General features: G+C 41.2%; 1 protein-coding gene across 1 annotated transcript in view; it reads left to right on the top strand.

Annotated features, from left to right (window-relative positions):
* Positions 1-17,160, top strand: part of LOC132398007 (short transient receptor potential channel 5-like) — a 128,827-nt gene that overhangs the window by 94,809 nt on the left and 16,858 nt on the right. Inside the window, exons 7-8 of the mRNA XM_059976890.1 lie at positions 12,581-12,776; positions 16,129-16,332. Of these exons, the coding sequence (XP_059832873.1) occupies positions 12,581-12,776; positions 16,129-16,332 (400 nt within the window). The remainder of the gene's footprint in view (positions 1-12,580; positions 12,777-16,128; positions 16,333-17,160) is intronic.

The following is a 17,160-nucleotide window of genomic DNA, read 5'->3' as shown; positions in this document are numbered from 1 at the left end:
TGCCACATCAATCAGATTACAGCCAAAATAAACAAATTCCTGGGTATCCTGCGAAGAAACATCCACTCATGTAGTAAATCCATCAAGGTCATGGCATACAATACACTTGTCCGTCCAAAGCTTGAGTATTGCGTGGCCGTATGGGATCCCCATCAAGCTAGCAATAAGAAGTCCATCGAAAAAATCTAATGCTGTGCTGTTCACTTTGTGCTAAATGATTACAGCAGGAAATCCAGTGTCACCAACATGCTCTCTAACCAACTGGAACCACTTGAAAACCGACGTACTAAACTACGGTTAATTTCCATTTTCAAAGAAGTTCACAACATCACTCCATCAAACATCCAAATTCATCACAGGGTCAGTTCAACTCGTCAGCAAACTGGACCTCACATACTGGAAACACCTTCATTCAACAAGATTTGCTACCAGTACTCCCTCCACCCAAGATCAACAAGAGAATGGAATCTTCTGCCGGCAGGCCTGCACAGTATTTCTGACATTAATATTTTTAAAGATCGACTCAACCAAATCAATTTAGGGGATCTAGTCAAATAAAGCTTACTTTACAATTTAACTCTCGTGCCGTTCACACCAACTGCGCATTATAACAGCCGTCCGGCAGTACTTGCTCAGTACTAAGCAGAAGCAGGAGCCTCTTTTGAGTGCTTTGACTATACATGCCACATACAAGCCTGTACCCTAAAGCATCCGAAAGTCTATCTCTACGGTCATCCTACTGGGAAAGTTTGTGGAGTTCTGCAATACATTCAGAAATGCTTTCATCTTTTGACTGGTTCCTTGTGTAACGTGGTTTAAACCTCAAATGATTTTGTAAAATTGTAACAATTTTGTCGAACGTCTTGCTTACTGATTTTATGGGGGTTACGAAGTTGCATAAGAAGTATAGGGGCTTTCTTTTGCTCCTCCACATTGTTTGCGTTACTATATAGTTCAACCCTGTCAATATAGGACTCCCTGTAGCACTATCAAATTCCCCGACTGAAGCCATCACCACGTTATTTTCACGTTAAAATAGTTGGTTTCTCACTGTAACTTATGCGTCCCTTCGGCATTCTCATGTTGTTTAACTCTTCCTGTTTCATCCCGTAACTGTTGGAGTAGTCCATGATATATTATGACATTCAGCTTCATACCCGTCAGCAATTTGTGGCACCTGTGCACAACTACATATCAATTAAATAAAAGCATGCACACGGGAGAAGGCTTTAACTGGTGTGTTCACATTGCAGTGAGAGTGAGAGAGAGAGAGAGAGAGAGAGAGAGAGAGAACCATGTGCATGCATAGACAACAGCACTTGCACAGACAACAGATCAATATGTAGCTCAATGTGGGGGTCAGTGCTCTTAAAAAAAAGATCCATACATTACAGCTAGCTACATCAGAAAGACTGAAACATTTGATTTCACAAAAGATAACTGGAATATGTGTACTGAATGGATTAAGCAGTATTTTAAAGCGAATGACATATCCAATGAGAAACAAATGCCAGTTTCGGCGAGTGCATTGGATTTAAAGGCATACATTGATTAGAAGTTTAATTAGTTTGATTAGAAGTTTAACTGCTCCAACCAAACCACCCAGAATGAGCTTTGCTGATATTGTGAAAGTAATGCAGGAACATTTAGAAACAAAACCATTGTGGATTGCAGAATGCTTTAACTTTCATAAGTGAAATCAAAAGAAAGGGGAGTCTATTTCAGCATACATGGCTTAATTGAAGTTAGCTGAGCATTATCAGTTCAGTGATGGAGAAAGCATTCAAAAATGGCTCCTAACTGAAGCACAACTTACACTTAAAAGAGCAGTTGAAATAACTGTGCCAATGGAAACGGCAGACAGGCACAACTGAGTTGCAATCAGGAATGCAAGTGAGCATGAACAAAATTGCAACATTTAAATAGACATTGTCTTGGCTGAACAAATTGTGTTATCATTGTGGCAGAGGTTCACATACATCAAACCAATGCGGGTTTAAAGGTGGATGTTGCAGAAAATACAACGAAGTAGGTCACTTACAACAAGCATGTCAGGCAGACAAAAATAAATGGATTGCATAGAGGAGAGAAAAAAAAATAAAAAGTCAAGTTGGAAATTCAAAAAGAGCACTAATCTGCATGCTGTTGATGAAAAATCTGATAATGATAAGTGTGTCAGAGGACTAGGTAGCCTTGAGATTTAAAATGCGAAACTAGCAATTGACAAGGAATATGACTTACACCAGAAGTGAACAGCAAATTAATTGAAGTGGAATTGGACACTGTTTCCACTGTTTCAGTCATTCCACAGCATGAATTCAAATGGCATTTCAAAGATACTGATCTGAAGCCTGTAGATATCCAACTAAGAACTTGTACTGGAGAAAAGCTAACTCCTGTGGGAACGACATTCATGACAGTGTAATACAGCAACCAAGAAGCCACATTGAACTTATATGTGGTAAAAACTGGAGGACTAACATTGTGGGGATGTGATTGGCTGAGACAACTACAACTTAATTGGAGATCCATCTACCATTTGCATTTCACATTCTCTGCAATAGAGTCAACTGAAAGCAAACTGAGGAAGGTATGGATGAAGCCACAACATTCTCCATGCTGTACACCATGAACTGTTGTCCAACAGAGGATGAACAGGTGTTGGTGCCAACCTTGTGCCTCCAGTTGGAAGAAGCTTCTGGTCAGAGGCAGCGTGAAAATGACAAAAGCAGTGGTCTGAGCACAACAGTAGGCGATACAGTTGAAAAAGCTTCTGATATGTTAATCAGAGAGATACTTACAAAATGTGGCTTAGTTTTAAGCTGGAAGAGAATTGAAGGAGATTCAGGAAAGTTGCAAGCATTTGGCTTTTGTGAGTATAAAGAACCAAAATCTACTCTGCGTGAACTTCAAGTTGGAGAAAAAAGTTGCTTGCAAAAGTAGATACATGGACCAAAGATGAATAGATGAATAGAATGAATAGAAGACCACAAGGAAAGGAGTCAATGGAGAAATGAAAACAGTGGATTCATCAGATGATGTGGATGTGGAAACCAAGAGGACAGATTAGATCTTAAGGATAGAAGGATTAATAAGAGAATACACCAGTGAACTAAGTCCACTTTCCCAGGATCAAGATGCACAGATAGAAAAATAAAAAAGGAAGGAGATGAAAGGTGCCCAGAGCTGTCAGAACCACTTAGACCATAAGCTATAGGAGCAGAATCAGGCCACTTGCCCATCGGGTCTGCTCTACCACTTCATCATGGCTAATCCAATTTTCCTCTCAGCCCCAATCTCCTGCCTTTCCTTTCATGCCCTGGCCACTCAAGAATCTATCATTCTGCCCTAAATATACATAAAGACTTGGCCTCCACAGTTGCCTGGGGCCAAGAATCCTATAGATTGGCTAAAGAAATTCCTTCTCATTTCCATTCTAATAGGACGCCCCTCTATTCTTACGCTGTGACCTCTGATCATAGACACTCCCAACATAGGAAGCATCCTCGATCAAGGGGTTTCACCATTTGAAAGGTTTCAATTAGGTCACCCTTCTTTCTTCTGAATTTCAGTGAATACAATCCCAAAGCCATCAAGCAGTCTTCATTTGACATGCTGTTTAATCCTGGAGTAATTTTTGTGAACCTCCTTTGAATCCACTCCAGCTTCAACACATACTTTCTAAGATAAGGAGCCCAAAACTGCTCAGAATATCCAAGTGAGACCTCACTAGTGCTCCATAAAGTCTTAACATTGCATCCTTGCTTTAATATTCCAGTCCTGTGAAATGAATCTTAACATTGCATTTGTCTTCTTCACCACAGACTCAACCTGCAAATTAATCTTTAGGGAATTCTGCAAAATCCCTTTGCATCTCAGATTTTTGTATTTTCTTTCCATTTAGAAAGTAGTCAACCCTTTCATTTCTTCTATCAAAGTGCATGATCAAACAGTTCCCAACACTTCCCATCTGCCACCTCTTTGTCCATTCTCTTAATCTGTCTAAGTCCCTCTATAGCCTCTCTGCTTCCTCAAATCTACCTGTCCCTCCACCTATCTTCATATCATCTGCAAACTTTACAATAAAGCCATCAATTCCATCATCCAAATCATTGACATATAACGTAAAAAGAATCAGTCCTAACGTAGACCCCTGTGGAACATCACTAGTCACTGGCAGCCAAGCAGAAAAGGCTCCCTTTATTCCCACTCTTTGCCTTCTGCCAATCCGCCATTGCTTTATCCATGCTAGAATCTTCACTGTAATAAAGCTTGTAGCTTGTTAAGCAGCCTCATAAATGGCACTTTGTCAAAGGCCTTCTGAAAATCCAAGTATACAACATCAATTAAATCTTCTTTGTCTGTCCTGCTTGTTATTTCTTTAAAAAATTCCAACAGGTTTGTCAGGCAAGATTTTCCCTTGAGGAAATCATGCTGACTATGGCCTATTTTATCAAGTGCCTCCAAGTACCATGATGCCTCTGTAATTTTCTTTACTCCTCTGTAATACTGATACATCTGGCTTTATATTCTCCTTTTCAAATTTCAGGGTGAAATTGATCATATTATGATTACTTTCCCTTATAAATTCTTTTACCTCAAGATCTCTGATCTCTCATCTCTAATCAATTCCAGTTCATTGCACAACACTCAATCCTGAGTTGCTGATCCTTAATGGGCTCAACTATGCACTCATCTAAAAATTCATCTCATAGGCATTCTAGAAATTTCCCCTCTTGGAATCCCACACCCACCAGATTTTCCCAATTCCTATATATTTAAATCTCCAGTGACTATGGCCACATTGCCCTATTGGCATGCATTTTCTGTCTCCTGTTGTAACTTGTAGGACCCATCCTCACTGTGGACCTGTATATAACTCCCATCAGGGTCTTTTTACCCTTGCAGTTCCTTAGCTCTACCCACAATGATTCAAGACCTTCTGACCTTATGTCACCTCTTTCTAATGGTTTGATTTAATTTTTTACCAACAGAGCCATGTCACCATATATGCCTTTACCACCTGTCCTTTCAATACAAAGTGTGTTCTTGGAATTTGAATTGAATTGACCTTATTTCTTACACCCTTCACATACGAGTAGTAAAAACCTTTATGTTACGTCTCCATCTAAATGTGCCATGTGCAATCATAGTAATTTATAATAATTTATAATAAATATGACTGTCAATGTAATATAAAGTACACTCAAATCAGTGTGAGTTAATCAGTCTGATGGCCTGGTGGAAGAAGCTGATCTGGTGCCTGTTGGTCCTGTCTTTTATGCTGTGGTACTGCTTCCTGGATGGTAGCAGCTGGAATAGATTGTGTTTGGGGTGACTCGGGTCCCCAATGCTCTTTAGGGGCTCTTTTTACACACCTGTCCTTGTAAATGTCCTGAATCATGGGATGTTCACAACTACAGATGCGCTGGGCTGTCCGCAGCACTCTCCGCAGAATCCTGCGATTAAGGGAGGTACAGTTCCCATGTCAGGCAGTGATGCAGCCGGTCAAGATGCTCTCAATTGTGCCTCTGTAGAAAGTTCTTAGGATTTGGGGGCCCATACCAAACTTCCTCAACCGTCTGAGATGTAAGAGGCGCTGTTGTGCCTTTTTCACCACACAGCTGGTGTGTACAGACCACGTGAGGTCCTCGGTGATGTGGATGCCGAGGAACTCAAAGCTGTTTACCCTCTCAACCCCAGATCCATTGATGCCAATAGGGGTTAGTCCGTCTCCATTCCTCCTGTAATCCACAACCAGATCTTTTGTTTTTGCGACATTGAGTGAGAGGTTGTTTCCTTGACACTACTGTGTCAGAGAGATGACTTCTTCTCTGTAAGCCACCTTGTTATTATTTGAGATTAGGCCAATCAATGTAGTGTTTTCGACAATTAAATTAGCACATTGGAGCTGTGGGTGGTGACACAGTTATGGGTATACAGGGAGTAAAGGAGGGGACTCGGTACACAGCCATGAGGGGCTCCTGTGTTGAGAGTCAGAGGGTTGGCAGTGTGGGAGCCCACTCTTACAACCAGTTGGTATTAAACTCCCAGCTATATCTTCATTCAGCCATGATTCAGTGATGTCTACAGCATCATACTTGCCAATCAGTGACTGCGCTACAAGTTTATTGACCTTATTCTGTATACTGTGCACATTGAAATATAATACCTTTAGTCCTGTATTCACCCTTTTCGATTTTGTCCACTTTTTATGTTGTAAATCATCCTGTTTACTGCAATTTTGCCCCAACGTCAGCCTGTCCTTGCTAGGAGTTTCACTATACATTGCTTCTGTTTGTAACCCAGCTACCTCATCTTCACCACTGTCACTCCAGTTCCCATCACCATGCCAAATTAGTTTAACCCCACCTGAACAACTGTAACCAACCTGCCCTCAAGGTTATTGGACCCCCTCCAGTTCAGGTTTAACCCGTACATTTTGTGTAGTTCATAGTTTCCCCAGAAGAGATCCCCATGTTCCATAAACCTGAACCCCTGTCCTCTGCACCAGTTCCTCAGCCACTCATTCACTTGCCAAATCATCCTATTCTTACCCATCAACACTGTATTACTTCCTCGTCACCTCTCTGCTCTTCTGAGCCACAGCACCACGCTCAGTGCCAGAGACCTGGTCAGTGTGGCTCCCCCTGGTATTTCGTCCCCCTCAACTGTATCTAAATTTATTACTGTGGGGGATGGCCACAGGTGTACTTCCCCTCTTTCTCCTGACAATCACCCAGTTACCTGTCTTCTCCAACCTAGAGGTGACTAGCTCCCTGTTGCTCCTATCTATCACCTCCTCACTCTCCCAAATGAGTCGATGTCACTGAACTGCGGTTCCAGTTCCTTAATCACTTCTTTCAGGAGCTGCAGCTCAGTGCACCTAGTGCAGATGTGTTCATCTGGGAGACTGGAGATCCCACATCCCACATGCTGTAAAAAATACTGCCCCTGGAGGAGGTTTGTGCAGTTTCAGAATCAACTCCTCCAGCTACCACGGCGGAGACTCCAGACCTAAGATTGTCTTCACAGCCACAATCTCAGAGTGACCCACCTGGTCAGGAAAGATGTTATCCTAGAAGAGTAAGAAATCCTCCACAGCGATTAAATCTTTAAGTCTGAATGAGACAATTTAAAAATTGACTGTGCTATGGATGTCAGTTTATAGTACTTGCATTATATAATATACTGTGTTTAAAGCTGAGATTTATTCTGTATTGAGTTGGAGTTTATAGCTAAGCTATGAGGAGTGTTGTGTATTTAATATTTCGGTAATATTTGAGTAATATTTTAAATATATTGTTTGAGTAAGCATTCTTTGTTGTTTATATAATTGATGGTTATATGAATAATCTTGTACATATATCTAAGCATTCTTGTTTGTTTAAATAATTCATTACTGGTTATATGTGAAACACATACGTTATGGTGCCACCATGTGATAAATGCGTGCCTCGCTTAAAGTAAACACAAACGAAAGACTTGCATCTCTCAGCTTTCTTGTTTTCCTTTGAATTGGTTAACTGTTTTGAAGCTACAAAATATAATGCTAGGCCTTTCAATATTCAAAAGGCTTCAATAAGATCCCCCTCACTCTTCTAAACTCCAGTGAGTCCAAGCCCAGAGCCATCAAACGCTCCACATATGTTAACTATTTCATTCCCAGAATCATTCTTGTTAACCCTCTCTGGACCCTCTCCAACATTCTCATATTTTTGTTAGCTAAGCAGTTCAAAACTGCTCACAGTAGTCCAATTACATCCTAAGCAAGGAGGGGAAAGAAGATTTCTCACCTTGGCTTTTTAGGAACCGATTTTCTGTCCTGGAGTTCAGTTTTCTTGCAGGGAGCCCTTACTGAATTCTACCCTCCCCTGCAGCCACTACTCACCCTCAGAGGTGAGCACATCAGTGAAATCACTAATTCGTCTTTATGCTCCTTCCCAGAAGCCAGCAACCCTTGTAACCCCCGAGGGGTTTTTAGCCTATTATATATGAGAGGTCGCTGAGACTTTCTACTCAACGTGAGGTGATTGTGTGTCCCTCTCTGCACAGAAAGAGAATGTACTTTTGCTAGTATTTCTGGATTCGCTGTGCTGTAGATTGTTGATAACTAAGTTTGCCTTGTGGACGCAGCATGTTCACACTGCCCCGCGATCCCAGTTCTTCAACATCTAGCTGCCGTGTGACGAAAAACAGGAAATGATCTGTTAATGACCTTTCCACAGGAAATCCTCAAAATGTCCCCCACCCTTCTGTGGCTGAAAGCTCTGCTAGCACCTGCGGTGAGCCAAGGGGAGTCTCGCTCAACAACAGAGCATTTCCGCTGACAACATGGCTCATGGACACAGAATCAACACAATGAAAGCCATGCTGCTTCATAGAGTTCGATGGAGGAGATGGCTGGAATTCCAAACACTTCCAGATATCCCACCCTGCACAACCTCATTTCAGAGAGGTAGCAGCACCAACCCCACCATCCCATATCCCCCCGCCAGTCGACCTCCAAGGGTGTATGTATACAAGACATTTGATTATGAAAGAACACAATTTATTTGATCACATATTGAAACTATTTACACACACACACACACACACACACACACAAACACACACACATATTGCTTGTTGAGCATTTTGTTGGCAGTCTCAATGCTAATAGCTAAACGCTAATGCAAATAGCTTTTCTATTTCTTTTGCAAACTTTCCTTGTACTGTGATGTGGCTTGCTTGGCAGATTTGACCATTTTGCCAGAAGTCTCAACCTCATAGCAGTCTGTATGAATGAATTTGTTTCTTTTACGAGACATCAGATTGTCAAGTGTTTTGTGAGACAGCTGACTTCTGAATTCTGTCTTAATGTGATGCACCATGCTGAATGCCCTTTCTACATCACAATTAGAATTTGGCAGCACCAAAAGCAACTTCATCAACTGGCAGAGCTCTTTGAATCTCAACTGGCCTGTGCTCACAGATTTTACTTTGGACAACTTCCCCCAGAACTCATCAACTGGCAAACTTTTGTAGTTTGGCACCAGTCCTTCAAGGTTAGTTGAGATATAATCCAGGACTTCCAAGTGGAGCTGTTCTCTTGCACCTGCCTTGATTACCTTTGGAAATCTCTCTACCAAATTCAAAATCTGCTCTGCATTCACCTCATTTTGGCTCTTTATATTGACCACTGACAGATTTTTCAAGATTTGGTCTCATTGGGAACTTCTCCAAGACTTTTTGAAAGCATAGAATGCTCTGGCATCTTTGAAGAACTGCTTTGTCTTGTAAGGGGAGATCTCTTGCGCTTCCTCGCTTAGCAACTGCCTCCTTGCCAGGTACCCAGTAAAAAGCTCTTCATCTGGGCGGTGAATTTCAGGGTTGCTCACATCGATCTCCTAAATGTTCTGTTCTCTCAATACCTTTGGCTCAATAAATCTGCCTGCTCCTTAGCAGCTAGCCAGCTAGTTTAAATAACGTTAGCTATGCTAATGAATGAATAACACCTGTTAAACTCACCTCAACATGTCCTTTACAGTCCTTTAACCCGCTACTGGCAATAGAAAAGTCACTGTTTCAAACAGTGCAGCGAGTGACACTGTCATTATTTTTTACCCCTATTAGGCAGGAGTACACTTTAGCATAATCTGGGGTGAAGTACATCTTATATTTTCTTTCTTTGGAACACTCTGCCGTGGTGCTGCAGGACACTAAACTGAACTGATGGACAATGAAAGAGAGAGAGAGGTCGACTGTAAAGCCTGTCACTCGTTCTCTCTGTCTGTCTCTCTCTGTCACTCTTTCTGTCTGTCTCTCCTCTCTCTTGCTCTCAAAAAGAAATCGATTTTGGGGGATATTGTATATAATTTGTGGGTATCAGGGAGCCACTATCAATATGCAGGAGACTCCAAAACTTCCGGGAGAGGTGGGAGGTCTGCACTTCCACTGTCTGTGCCGTCTTAGTGAAGCCCATGCAGTACTGCGCTAAGAGGGAATCAATTTATTGAGATGTGATTTTTTGGTTTACAGGGCGACAACCCTTACCTCAGTAATAACATGCAGCTGAGCAGAGCAGGCGGTGCAAAAGGCAGGATTTGACTTCCTATTCCCATTCTGACATGTTTGTCCATGGCCTGCTCTACTGCGACGAAGAGGCCCAACTCAGGTTGAATGAGAAACACCCCATATTCCATTTGGGTAACCTCCCGTCTAATGGAGTAAACATTGATTTCTCTAACTGCTAGTAATCACTACCCCCTCCTTTTACATTTACTTTCCCATTCCCAATTTTGACACCCCTCTCACCCCTTCTCTTCTCATCACCTGCCCAAAACTTCTCTTGGGTTCCCCTCTTCCCTTTCTTGCACTGTCCTCTCCTATTTGATTCCTTCTGATTGAGCTCTTTACTTCTTCTAGCTATCACCTCCCAGCTTCTTACTTCATTTCCCCCTACCCCACCCACCAACTTGCCCCTCACCTGGTCTCACCTACCATCCCTTATTCTGACTTTTGCCCTTTTCCTTTCCAGTCCTGATGAAAATTCTCTGCCCAAACATCAACTGTTTACTTCCCTCCGTAGATGCCGCCTGTCTTGCTGACTTCCTCCGGCAGTTTGTATGTGCTGCTCAAGATTTCCAACACCTATATTCTAAGTATCCTGCTACATTATACTAGTACTCATTCATAGTCTAGCACAACCACACGTGAACTCTGCGCTTGTACAGTTCCCATGGCTTGCAACCATTGCCAACTGCTCAACCAAGGCAGCCATAACAGCCGAATGGATTATTCACTGACTCACTCTCTCCTCTTTTACAGGAGCTGTAAAAGTGGCCCCAGATATCTTTTCTTAGATTTCAACGATAAGCTAAATGACTTTCTTTCTCAGATTGGGGTCACAGGAGACTGCAGACTGTAGATGCTGGGATCTAAAGTGAAAACCAAACTGCTGAAGGAACTCAGTGGGTCAGGTAGCATCGATGTTGGCAGAGGAATGGTCAATGCTTCAGATCAAGACCCTGTATCAGGACTGGGAGGGTAAAGGGGAAGTAGCCTGTATTAGAAGAGTAGTAAGGTGATGGGCAGAACCGGATTTTGTGGTGGGACCAGGAGAAATAATGCAAGATCTTCTTCCAAAATATTGACTGTATCTCTTCCACAGAGCTCCTCCAGCAGTTTGGTTTTCTCTTCTTTGTCAGATTCCCAGTTTACTGTTAGCTAAGCCAACACTAGAGTTGGGAACAATACTCTGTGATCTGATGGAACAGTGCGAGATAGGTTGTAATTGCTAAATGAATTTTGGACAGGGCTCTGTGATACATCTTTTGTCTGCGTTGCAAATCATTTATGCGAATTGGATATTTAATTCACTGCTAATTTTTTATATTGGTAATCTTAACACCTTTAATTGCTGGTACTTGGCAGGGTTACATTTCAGTAATCGTAAAGTAAGAAACAGGGAGGCTGCAATTTGAAATAAAAATATTACTATAAAGACTCACCCTGCCAGGCAACATCTGTTCTGATTTCAAGGCCATTGGCAAGAAGTATTAACCCTGCTTCATTGATGCTGCCTGACCTGCTGAGTATGTCCAACATTTTCTGCTTGTCTTTAAGGTACCAATCATGATTGATGTCGACAAATTACCAACAATTCCAGTCCGTGCTCTTTAACCTGTAAGGGAGATGAATGTCACCCCAGATTTGAGGTGCTATTGTAAAGGTGTATTAAGAAAGAATTTTCAAGAACAATAATTAAATCCTATGTAAGAGAAATTGTTCACATGGAATGTGTAGATAATGTCCCCAGCTGTTCACACTTATTGTACATCAACACTGAATCACATGAAAGCAAAAAAGTCATTCAAGTAGGTTGAAGGCTTTAAAACATCTTATTTTTGTCTTGTTGGATTAGTAGCTTTTTCTATTGTAGATCAAAGGAATACACCAAAAGGATATTTAGCTGCCTTGACATCCAAGAGGTGTCCAAGCTGTATATCACAATACAACCCCAGATTTATCATATCCTTTTGCTACCAATGTGACAACTGATTGATACTGTCAAAGAAAGTTGAGATGTGTTCTTCTGAATGACCTGATTTCCCACGCAATTTACAAACCATAACCTTGTGAACAATAACATCAATATGCTACTAATTATAAATACATAGTTCATTTATTTACTTTAATTGCTTTTGCTTTGAAATTGGCCTTAAAAGAGATTTATACTATTAATTTATATTAGATCCTTTTGCCTCATTCTTTGAGATGAACAGTATTTTTTCAAAAGATTAGTCTATCATCTTTTGTATCAATATGAAATTCAGTTCAGATGCTGAAGAAAATGTTTTCATAACATAATCAAACAACATAACATTACACATTATTCCTGCATAAAGTGTTAATGAATGTGTGAAATCCTTTGTTATTTTGACAAACTGGAGTGATTTTTAATTCTGAGTCTTTCCAGGGTGTTACTGGTTATTGCTTACCTGTACTTCAATGTTAATTCACATTGCCCATTCTTTCTGCTGTATTGTCTCAACACATTTTGAATTTATGATGAGGTTAAACATCTGTCCTTTAACAGATTGTTTGAAACACTGCAGTCCCTGTTTTGGTCGGTGTTTGGGCTGTTGAATTTGTATGTCACCAATGTAAAAGCTCGGCACGAGTTCACAGAGTTCGTAGGAGCGACCATGTTCGGAACCTACAACATCATCTCCTTGGTTGTCTTACTCAACATGCTGATTGCCATGATGAATAACTCTTACCAGCTCATTGCAGTAAGTTCTTTCCGATTTTCTCTTACATTCTGTAAATACATTCAGTGTACAGCAGATTAGTGCTAAAATGTATATGAGGAAGGATAAGGGAAACTTTCTGCATCCTTGCAGAGAAATGCATAACAAATGCTAGTTTTCACATCTTGCAACATGAATGAGACACATAAACAGTTACACGGTTCCAGTGGTACCTGTTAACTGGCTGAAGAGTTTTGTGTTCTCTTTGAGAAAGGAATTTGTGCAGTGTGTAATTAGTTGTTCATTGTGACTTACCATTTTTCTAAAATATTTGAAGGAAATGAACACAGTGAAGGCTCACATTGTAAAATGATAAAAACACAGAGATGAAGACATGAAACTCTGTGTGATACCTGGTACTAAAATAGTTTTGCTGATATTAATAGAAACAGAATCACTGTTTACCACTTAGTTGAAAGTGGCAGTGAAAGGAAGCTCATTTAAAAAATAGTCAAAATAATTAAAAATTTTAAGGATAGAAATTAGGAACAGTCAATGTACTGTATATTGCAAGGCTAAGCCAAATGTCCAAGAAACATAGAAACGTAGAAAACCTACAACACAATACAGCTCCTTTGGCCTACAATGCTGTGTCAAACATGTACTTACTTATAAATTACCTAAGGTTACCCATAGCCCTCTATTTTTCTAAGCTCCATGTACCTATCCAGGAGTCTCTTAAAAGACCCTATCGTATCTGCCTCCACCACTGTTGTGGGCATCCCATTCCATGCACTCACCACTTGCTGTGTAAAAAAGCTTACCCCTGACATCTCCCTTTCTTCCAAGCACCTTAAAACTGTTTTGTCTCATGTTAGCCATTTCAGTCCTGGGAAAAAGTCTCTGACTAATCAATGCCTCTCATTATCTTATAAACTTCTATCAGGTCGCTTCTCATACTCCATCACTCCAAGGAGAAAAGGCCAAATTCACTCAACCTGTTCTCATAAGGTGTGCTCCCCAATCCAGGCAACATCCTTGTAAATCTCCTTTGCACCCTTTCTATAGTTTCCACATCCTTCCTGTAGTGAGGTGACCAGAACTGAGCACAATACTCCAAGTGGGGTCTGACCAGGGTTCTATATAGCTGTAACTTTAACTCTCGGCTCTTAAACTTAATCCCACGATTGATGAAGGCTAATGCCTTCTCAACCATAGAGTCAACCTGTGTAGCAGCTTTGAGTGTCCTATAGACTCAGACTCCAAGATCCCTCTGATCCTCCACGCTGTCAAGAGTCTTACCATTAATACTATATTCTGTTATCATATTTGACCTACCAAAATGAACCACTTCACACTTGTCTGGGTTGAACTCCATCTGTCACTTCTCAGCCCTATTTTGCATCCTATCTATGTCCCGCCGTAACCTCTGACAGCCCTCTACACTATCCACAACACCTCCAACCTTTGTGTCATCAGTAAATTTACTAAGCCAACCCTCATCCAGGTCATTTATCAAAATCATGAAGAGTAAGGGTCTCAGAACAGATCCCTGAGGTAAGGGTCTCAGAACAGATCCCTGAGGTAAGGGTCTCAGAACAGATCCCTGAGTCACTGATCTCCATGCAGAATATGACCCACCTACAACCACTCTTTGCCTTTTATGAGCAAGCCAATCCTGGATCCACAAAGCAAGGTCGCCTTGGATCCCATGCCTCCTTACTTTCTCAATAAGCCTGGCATGGGTTACCTTATCAAATGCCTTGCTGAAATCCATATACACCACATCTACTGCTCTACCTCCATCAATGTGTTTAGTCATATCCTCAAAAAAATTCAATCAGGTTCGTAAGGCATGACCTGCCTTTGACAAAGCCATGCTGACTATTCCTAATCATATTATACCTCTCCAAATGTTCATAAATCTTGCCTCTCAGGATCTTCTCCATCAACTTACCAACCACTGAAGTAAGACTCACTGGTCTATAATTTCCTGGGCTAGCTGTACTCCGAAACAACATCTGCAACTCTCCAATTCTCCAGAATCTCTCCGGTCACCATTGATGATGCAAAGATCATTGCCAGAGACTCAGCAATCTCCTCCCTTGCCTCCCACAGTAGCCTGGGATACATCTCATCCAGACCCAGAGACTTGTCCAACTTGATGCTTTCCAAAAACTCCAACACATCCTTTTTCTTGATGTTTATATGCTCAAGGGTAAATTGAATTGATTTTTATAAATATAAAAAATGCAACCCACAGTTTGATGAATGAATTGATCTCAGCCAAAGATTTCTGTTAGATTGGAAAAGATTCTGTTAAAACCAGGGAAAGGTAATCAGAGTTTCTACTCCCATTACAGGGCTTACAGGAAGTGCTTGAGCAAATGCAAGGTCACAACATGGTCAGGCTCACTGGACAGTTCATAATTTACAGTAGATCCCATTTATGTTGTGAAAATAATCGCTTACAGCAATGTTAACTTTGAATCCTGCAGGCAACTAACTGCATGCCTGCTGCTTTTTCATATTTACGATTATATTCAGCTAATCAGTGACGAGAGAGAAAGCAGAAGAAACAGGACTGTGCAGGCAGAAAGATAATATGGGATATGCCCAGTTCAGTATACAGACTTTCAAAGCTTCAGTTTAGATTCAGCACTTACCAGTTACTGAGCACAGTACTTGTCCACTCCCCCTTGGTGGCCAATAACATTTTAAAGGAAAATGGGAAGTTGAGCATTTAGTCAAGGGGAGAATTGGTGAAGTCATTAACAGTCCATTAACAGTCATTAACAGTCCAATATGCTTTAGCTCACACTGTTTTCTTACACTGTAGGCATTTATGATGTTTCATTAAAGAATAATCTGGTTACTAAAATAATGGTCTTCGCATCTTAATCTTATTCTGTTATAAATCATTCTGAGACACAAAACTCTCAGAGGACATCTAGTGTAATGGGGAACAACATAATTCAGTCACTTAGAATCCCAGATACTAGAAGACCAGCTGTAATTGGAAATAACTGACAGGTTGACGACAATTATAAGGAACCACAGGCAGACTGGACAACAGTCACAGGAAATCACAGAGGGTTACATTTACAGGGTATAACAGGCAGAGTGAGCAGTTACCACAGACTGAGGTGCAACGTCCATAGGGCATCTCTGAATGAGGACAACAGTCATTTGACACACAGACAAATGTTACACAAAATTACAGACAGTAAGAGTATAGTCAGAGTGGGGATGGGATACAGTCATCAGATTAAGAAACTGAATCATGAAACACACTTACCAACAGAAGAACGGCATTCACCACGAAACAAGAAGCTTCAGTTATAAGTGAAGACCAGATTTCTCCTCACCACCAGTATCTTTGACCCATTTCCAGGACCATGCTGACATTGAATGGAAATTTGCCAGGACAAAGCTTTGGATGAGTTACTTTGATGAAGGCGCAACTCTTCCACCGCCTTTCAACATCATCCCCAGCCCAAAATCCATCTGGTACCTCTGTAAATGGCTGCACACTCAGATCTGTCCAGGCAGAGATTTGAAGACGGAGCAAAAGCACGAGAACTTCAAAGAATTTACAGTATGAATTTACATTTTTAAAATATTTTTTACCAAATTGTATCTTAACTGTAATTCTCCCCCCCCCACCCCCGTCATTTAAAGTGCTAAGCATCACAGTCACCACATCAGCATTCAAGAACTGGTGCACTTTTAAGCTACTTTGTTTCCACTAGTGCCAATGTAATTGGAAATCATTGATCTGGGAAAGACTTGGTCTTCCCAAATCTCACAGTTGGTTTAAGAAACCAAATCTATTTAAGTATGTTAGACGTGATTCTATTTACTTATGTCATTCAATTTCATGGGAGAATAGGTAATTGGTGAGCACAGTAGCATTCCAGTTAGTGTAACACTATTACAGCACTGTCATCCCAGTTCAATTCTGCCACTGTCTGTAAGGAATATATACGTTCTCCCCGTGACCGCATGGGTTTCCTCTGGGTGCTCTGGTTTCCTCCCACATTCCAAACACATACGAGTTGGTAGGTTATTTGGTCACATGGGTGTAATTGGGCAAAATGGGCTCATCGGGTCAATTTGTACATCTAAACATAAATAAACAAACACGAGGAAATCTGCAGATGCTGGAAATTCAAGCAACACACACAAAATGCTGGTGGAAGACAGCAGGCCAGGCAGCATCTATAGGGAGAAGCACTGTCGACGTTTCGGGCCAAGACCCTTCATCAGGACTAATTGAAAGGGAAGATAGTAAGAGATTTTAAAGTAGGAGGGGGAGAGGGAAATGCAAAATGATAGATGACCGGAGGGGTTGGGGTGAAGCTGAGAGCTGGAAAGGTGATTGGCAAAAGGGATACAGAGCTGGAGAAGGGAAAGGATCATGGGA

Source organism: Hypanus sabinus, chromosome 8 (genome assembly GCF_030144855.1).
Source record: "Hypanus sabinus isolate sHypSab1 chromosome 8, sHypSab1.hap1, whole genome shotgun sequence".
Taxonomy (NCBI): Eukaryota; Metazoa; Chordata; class Chondrichthyes; order Myliobatiformes; family Dasyatidae; genus Hypanus; species Hypanus sabinus.
The sequence above is the reverse complement of the archived record's forward strand: the minus strand, read 5'-3'. Positions and strand labels throughout refer to the sequence as shown.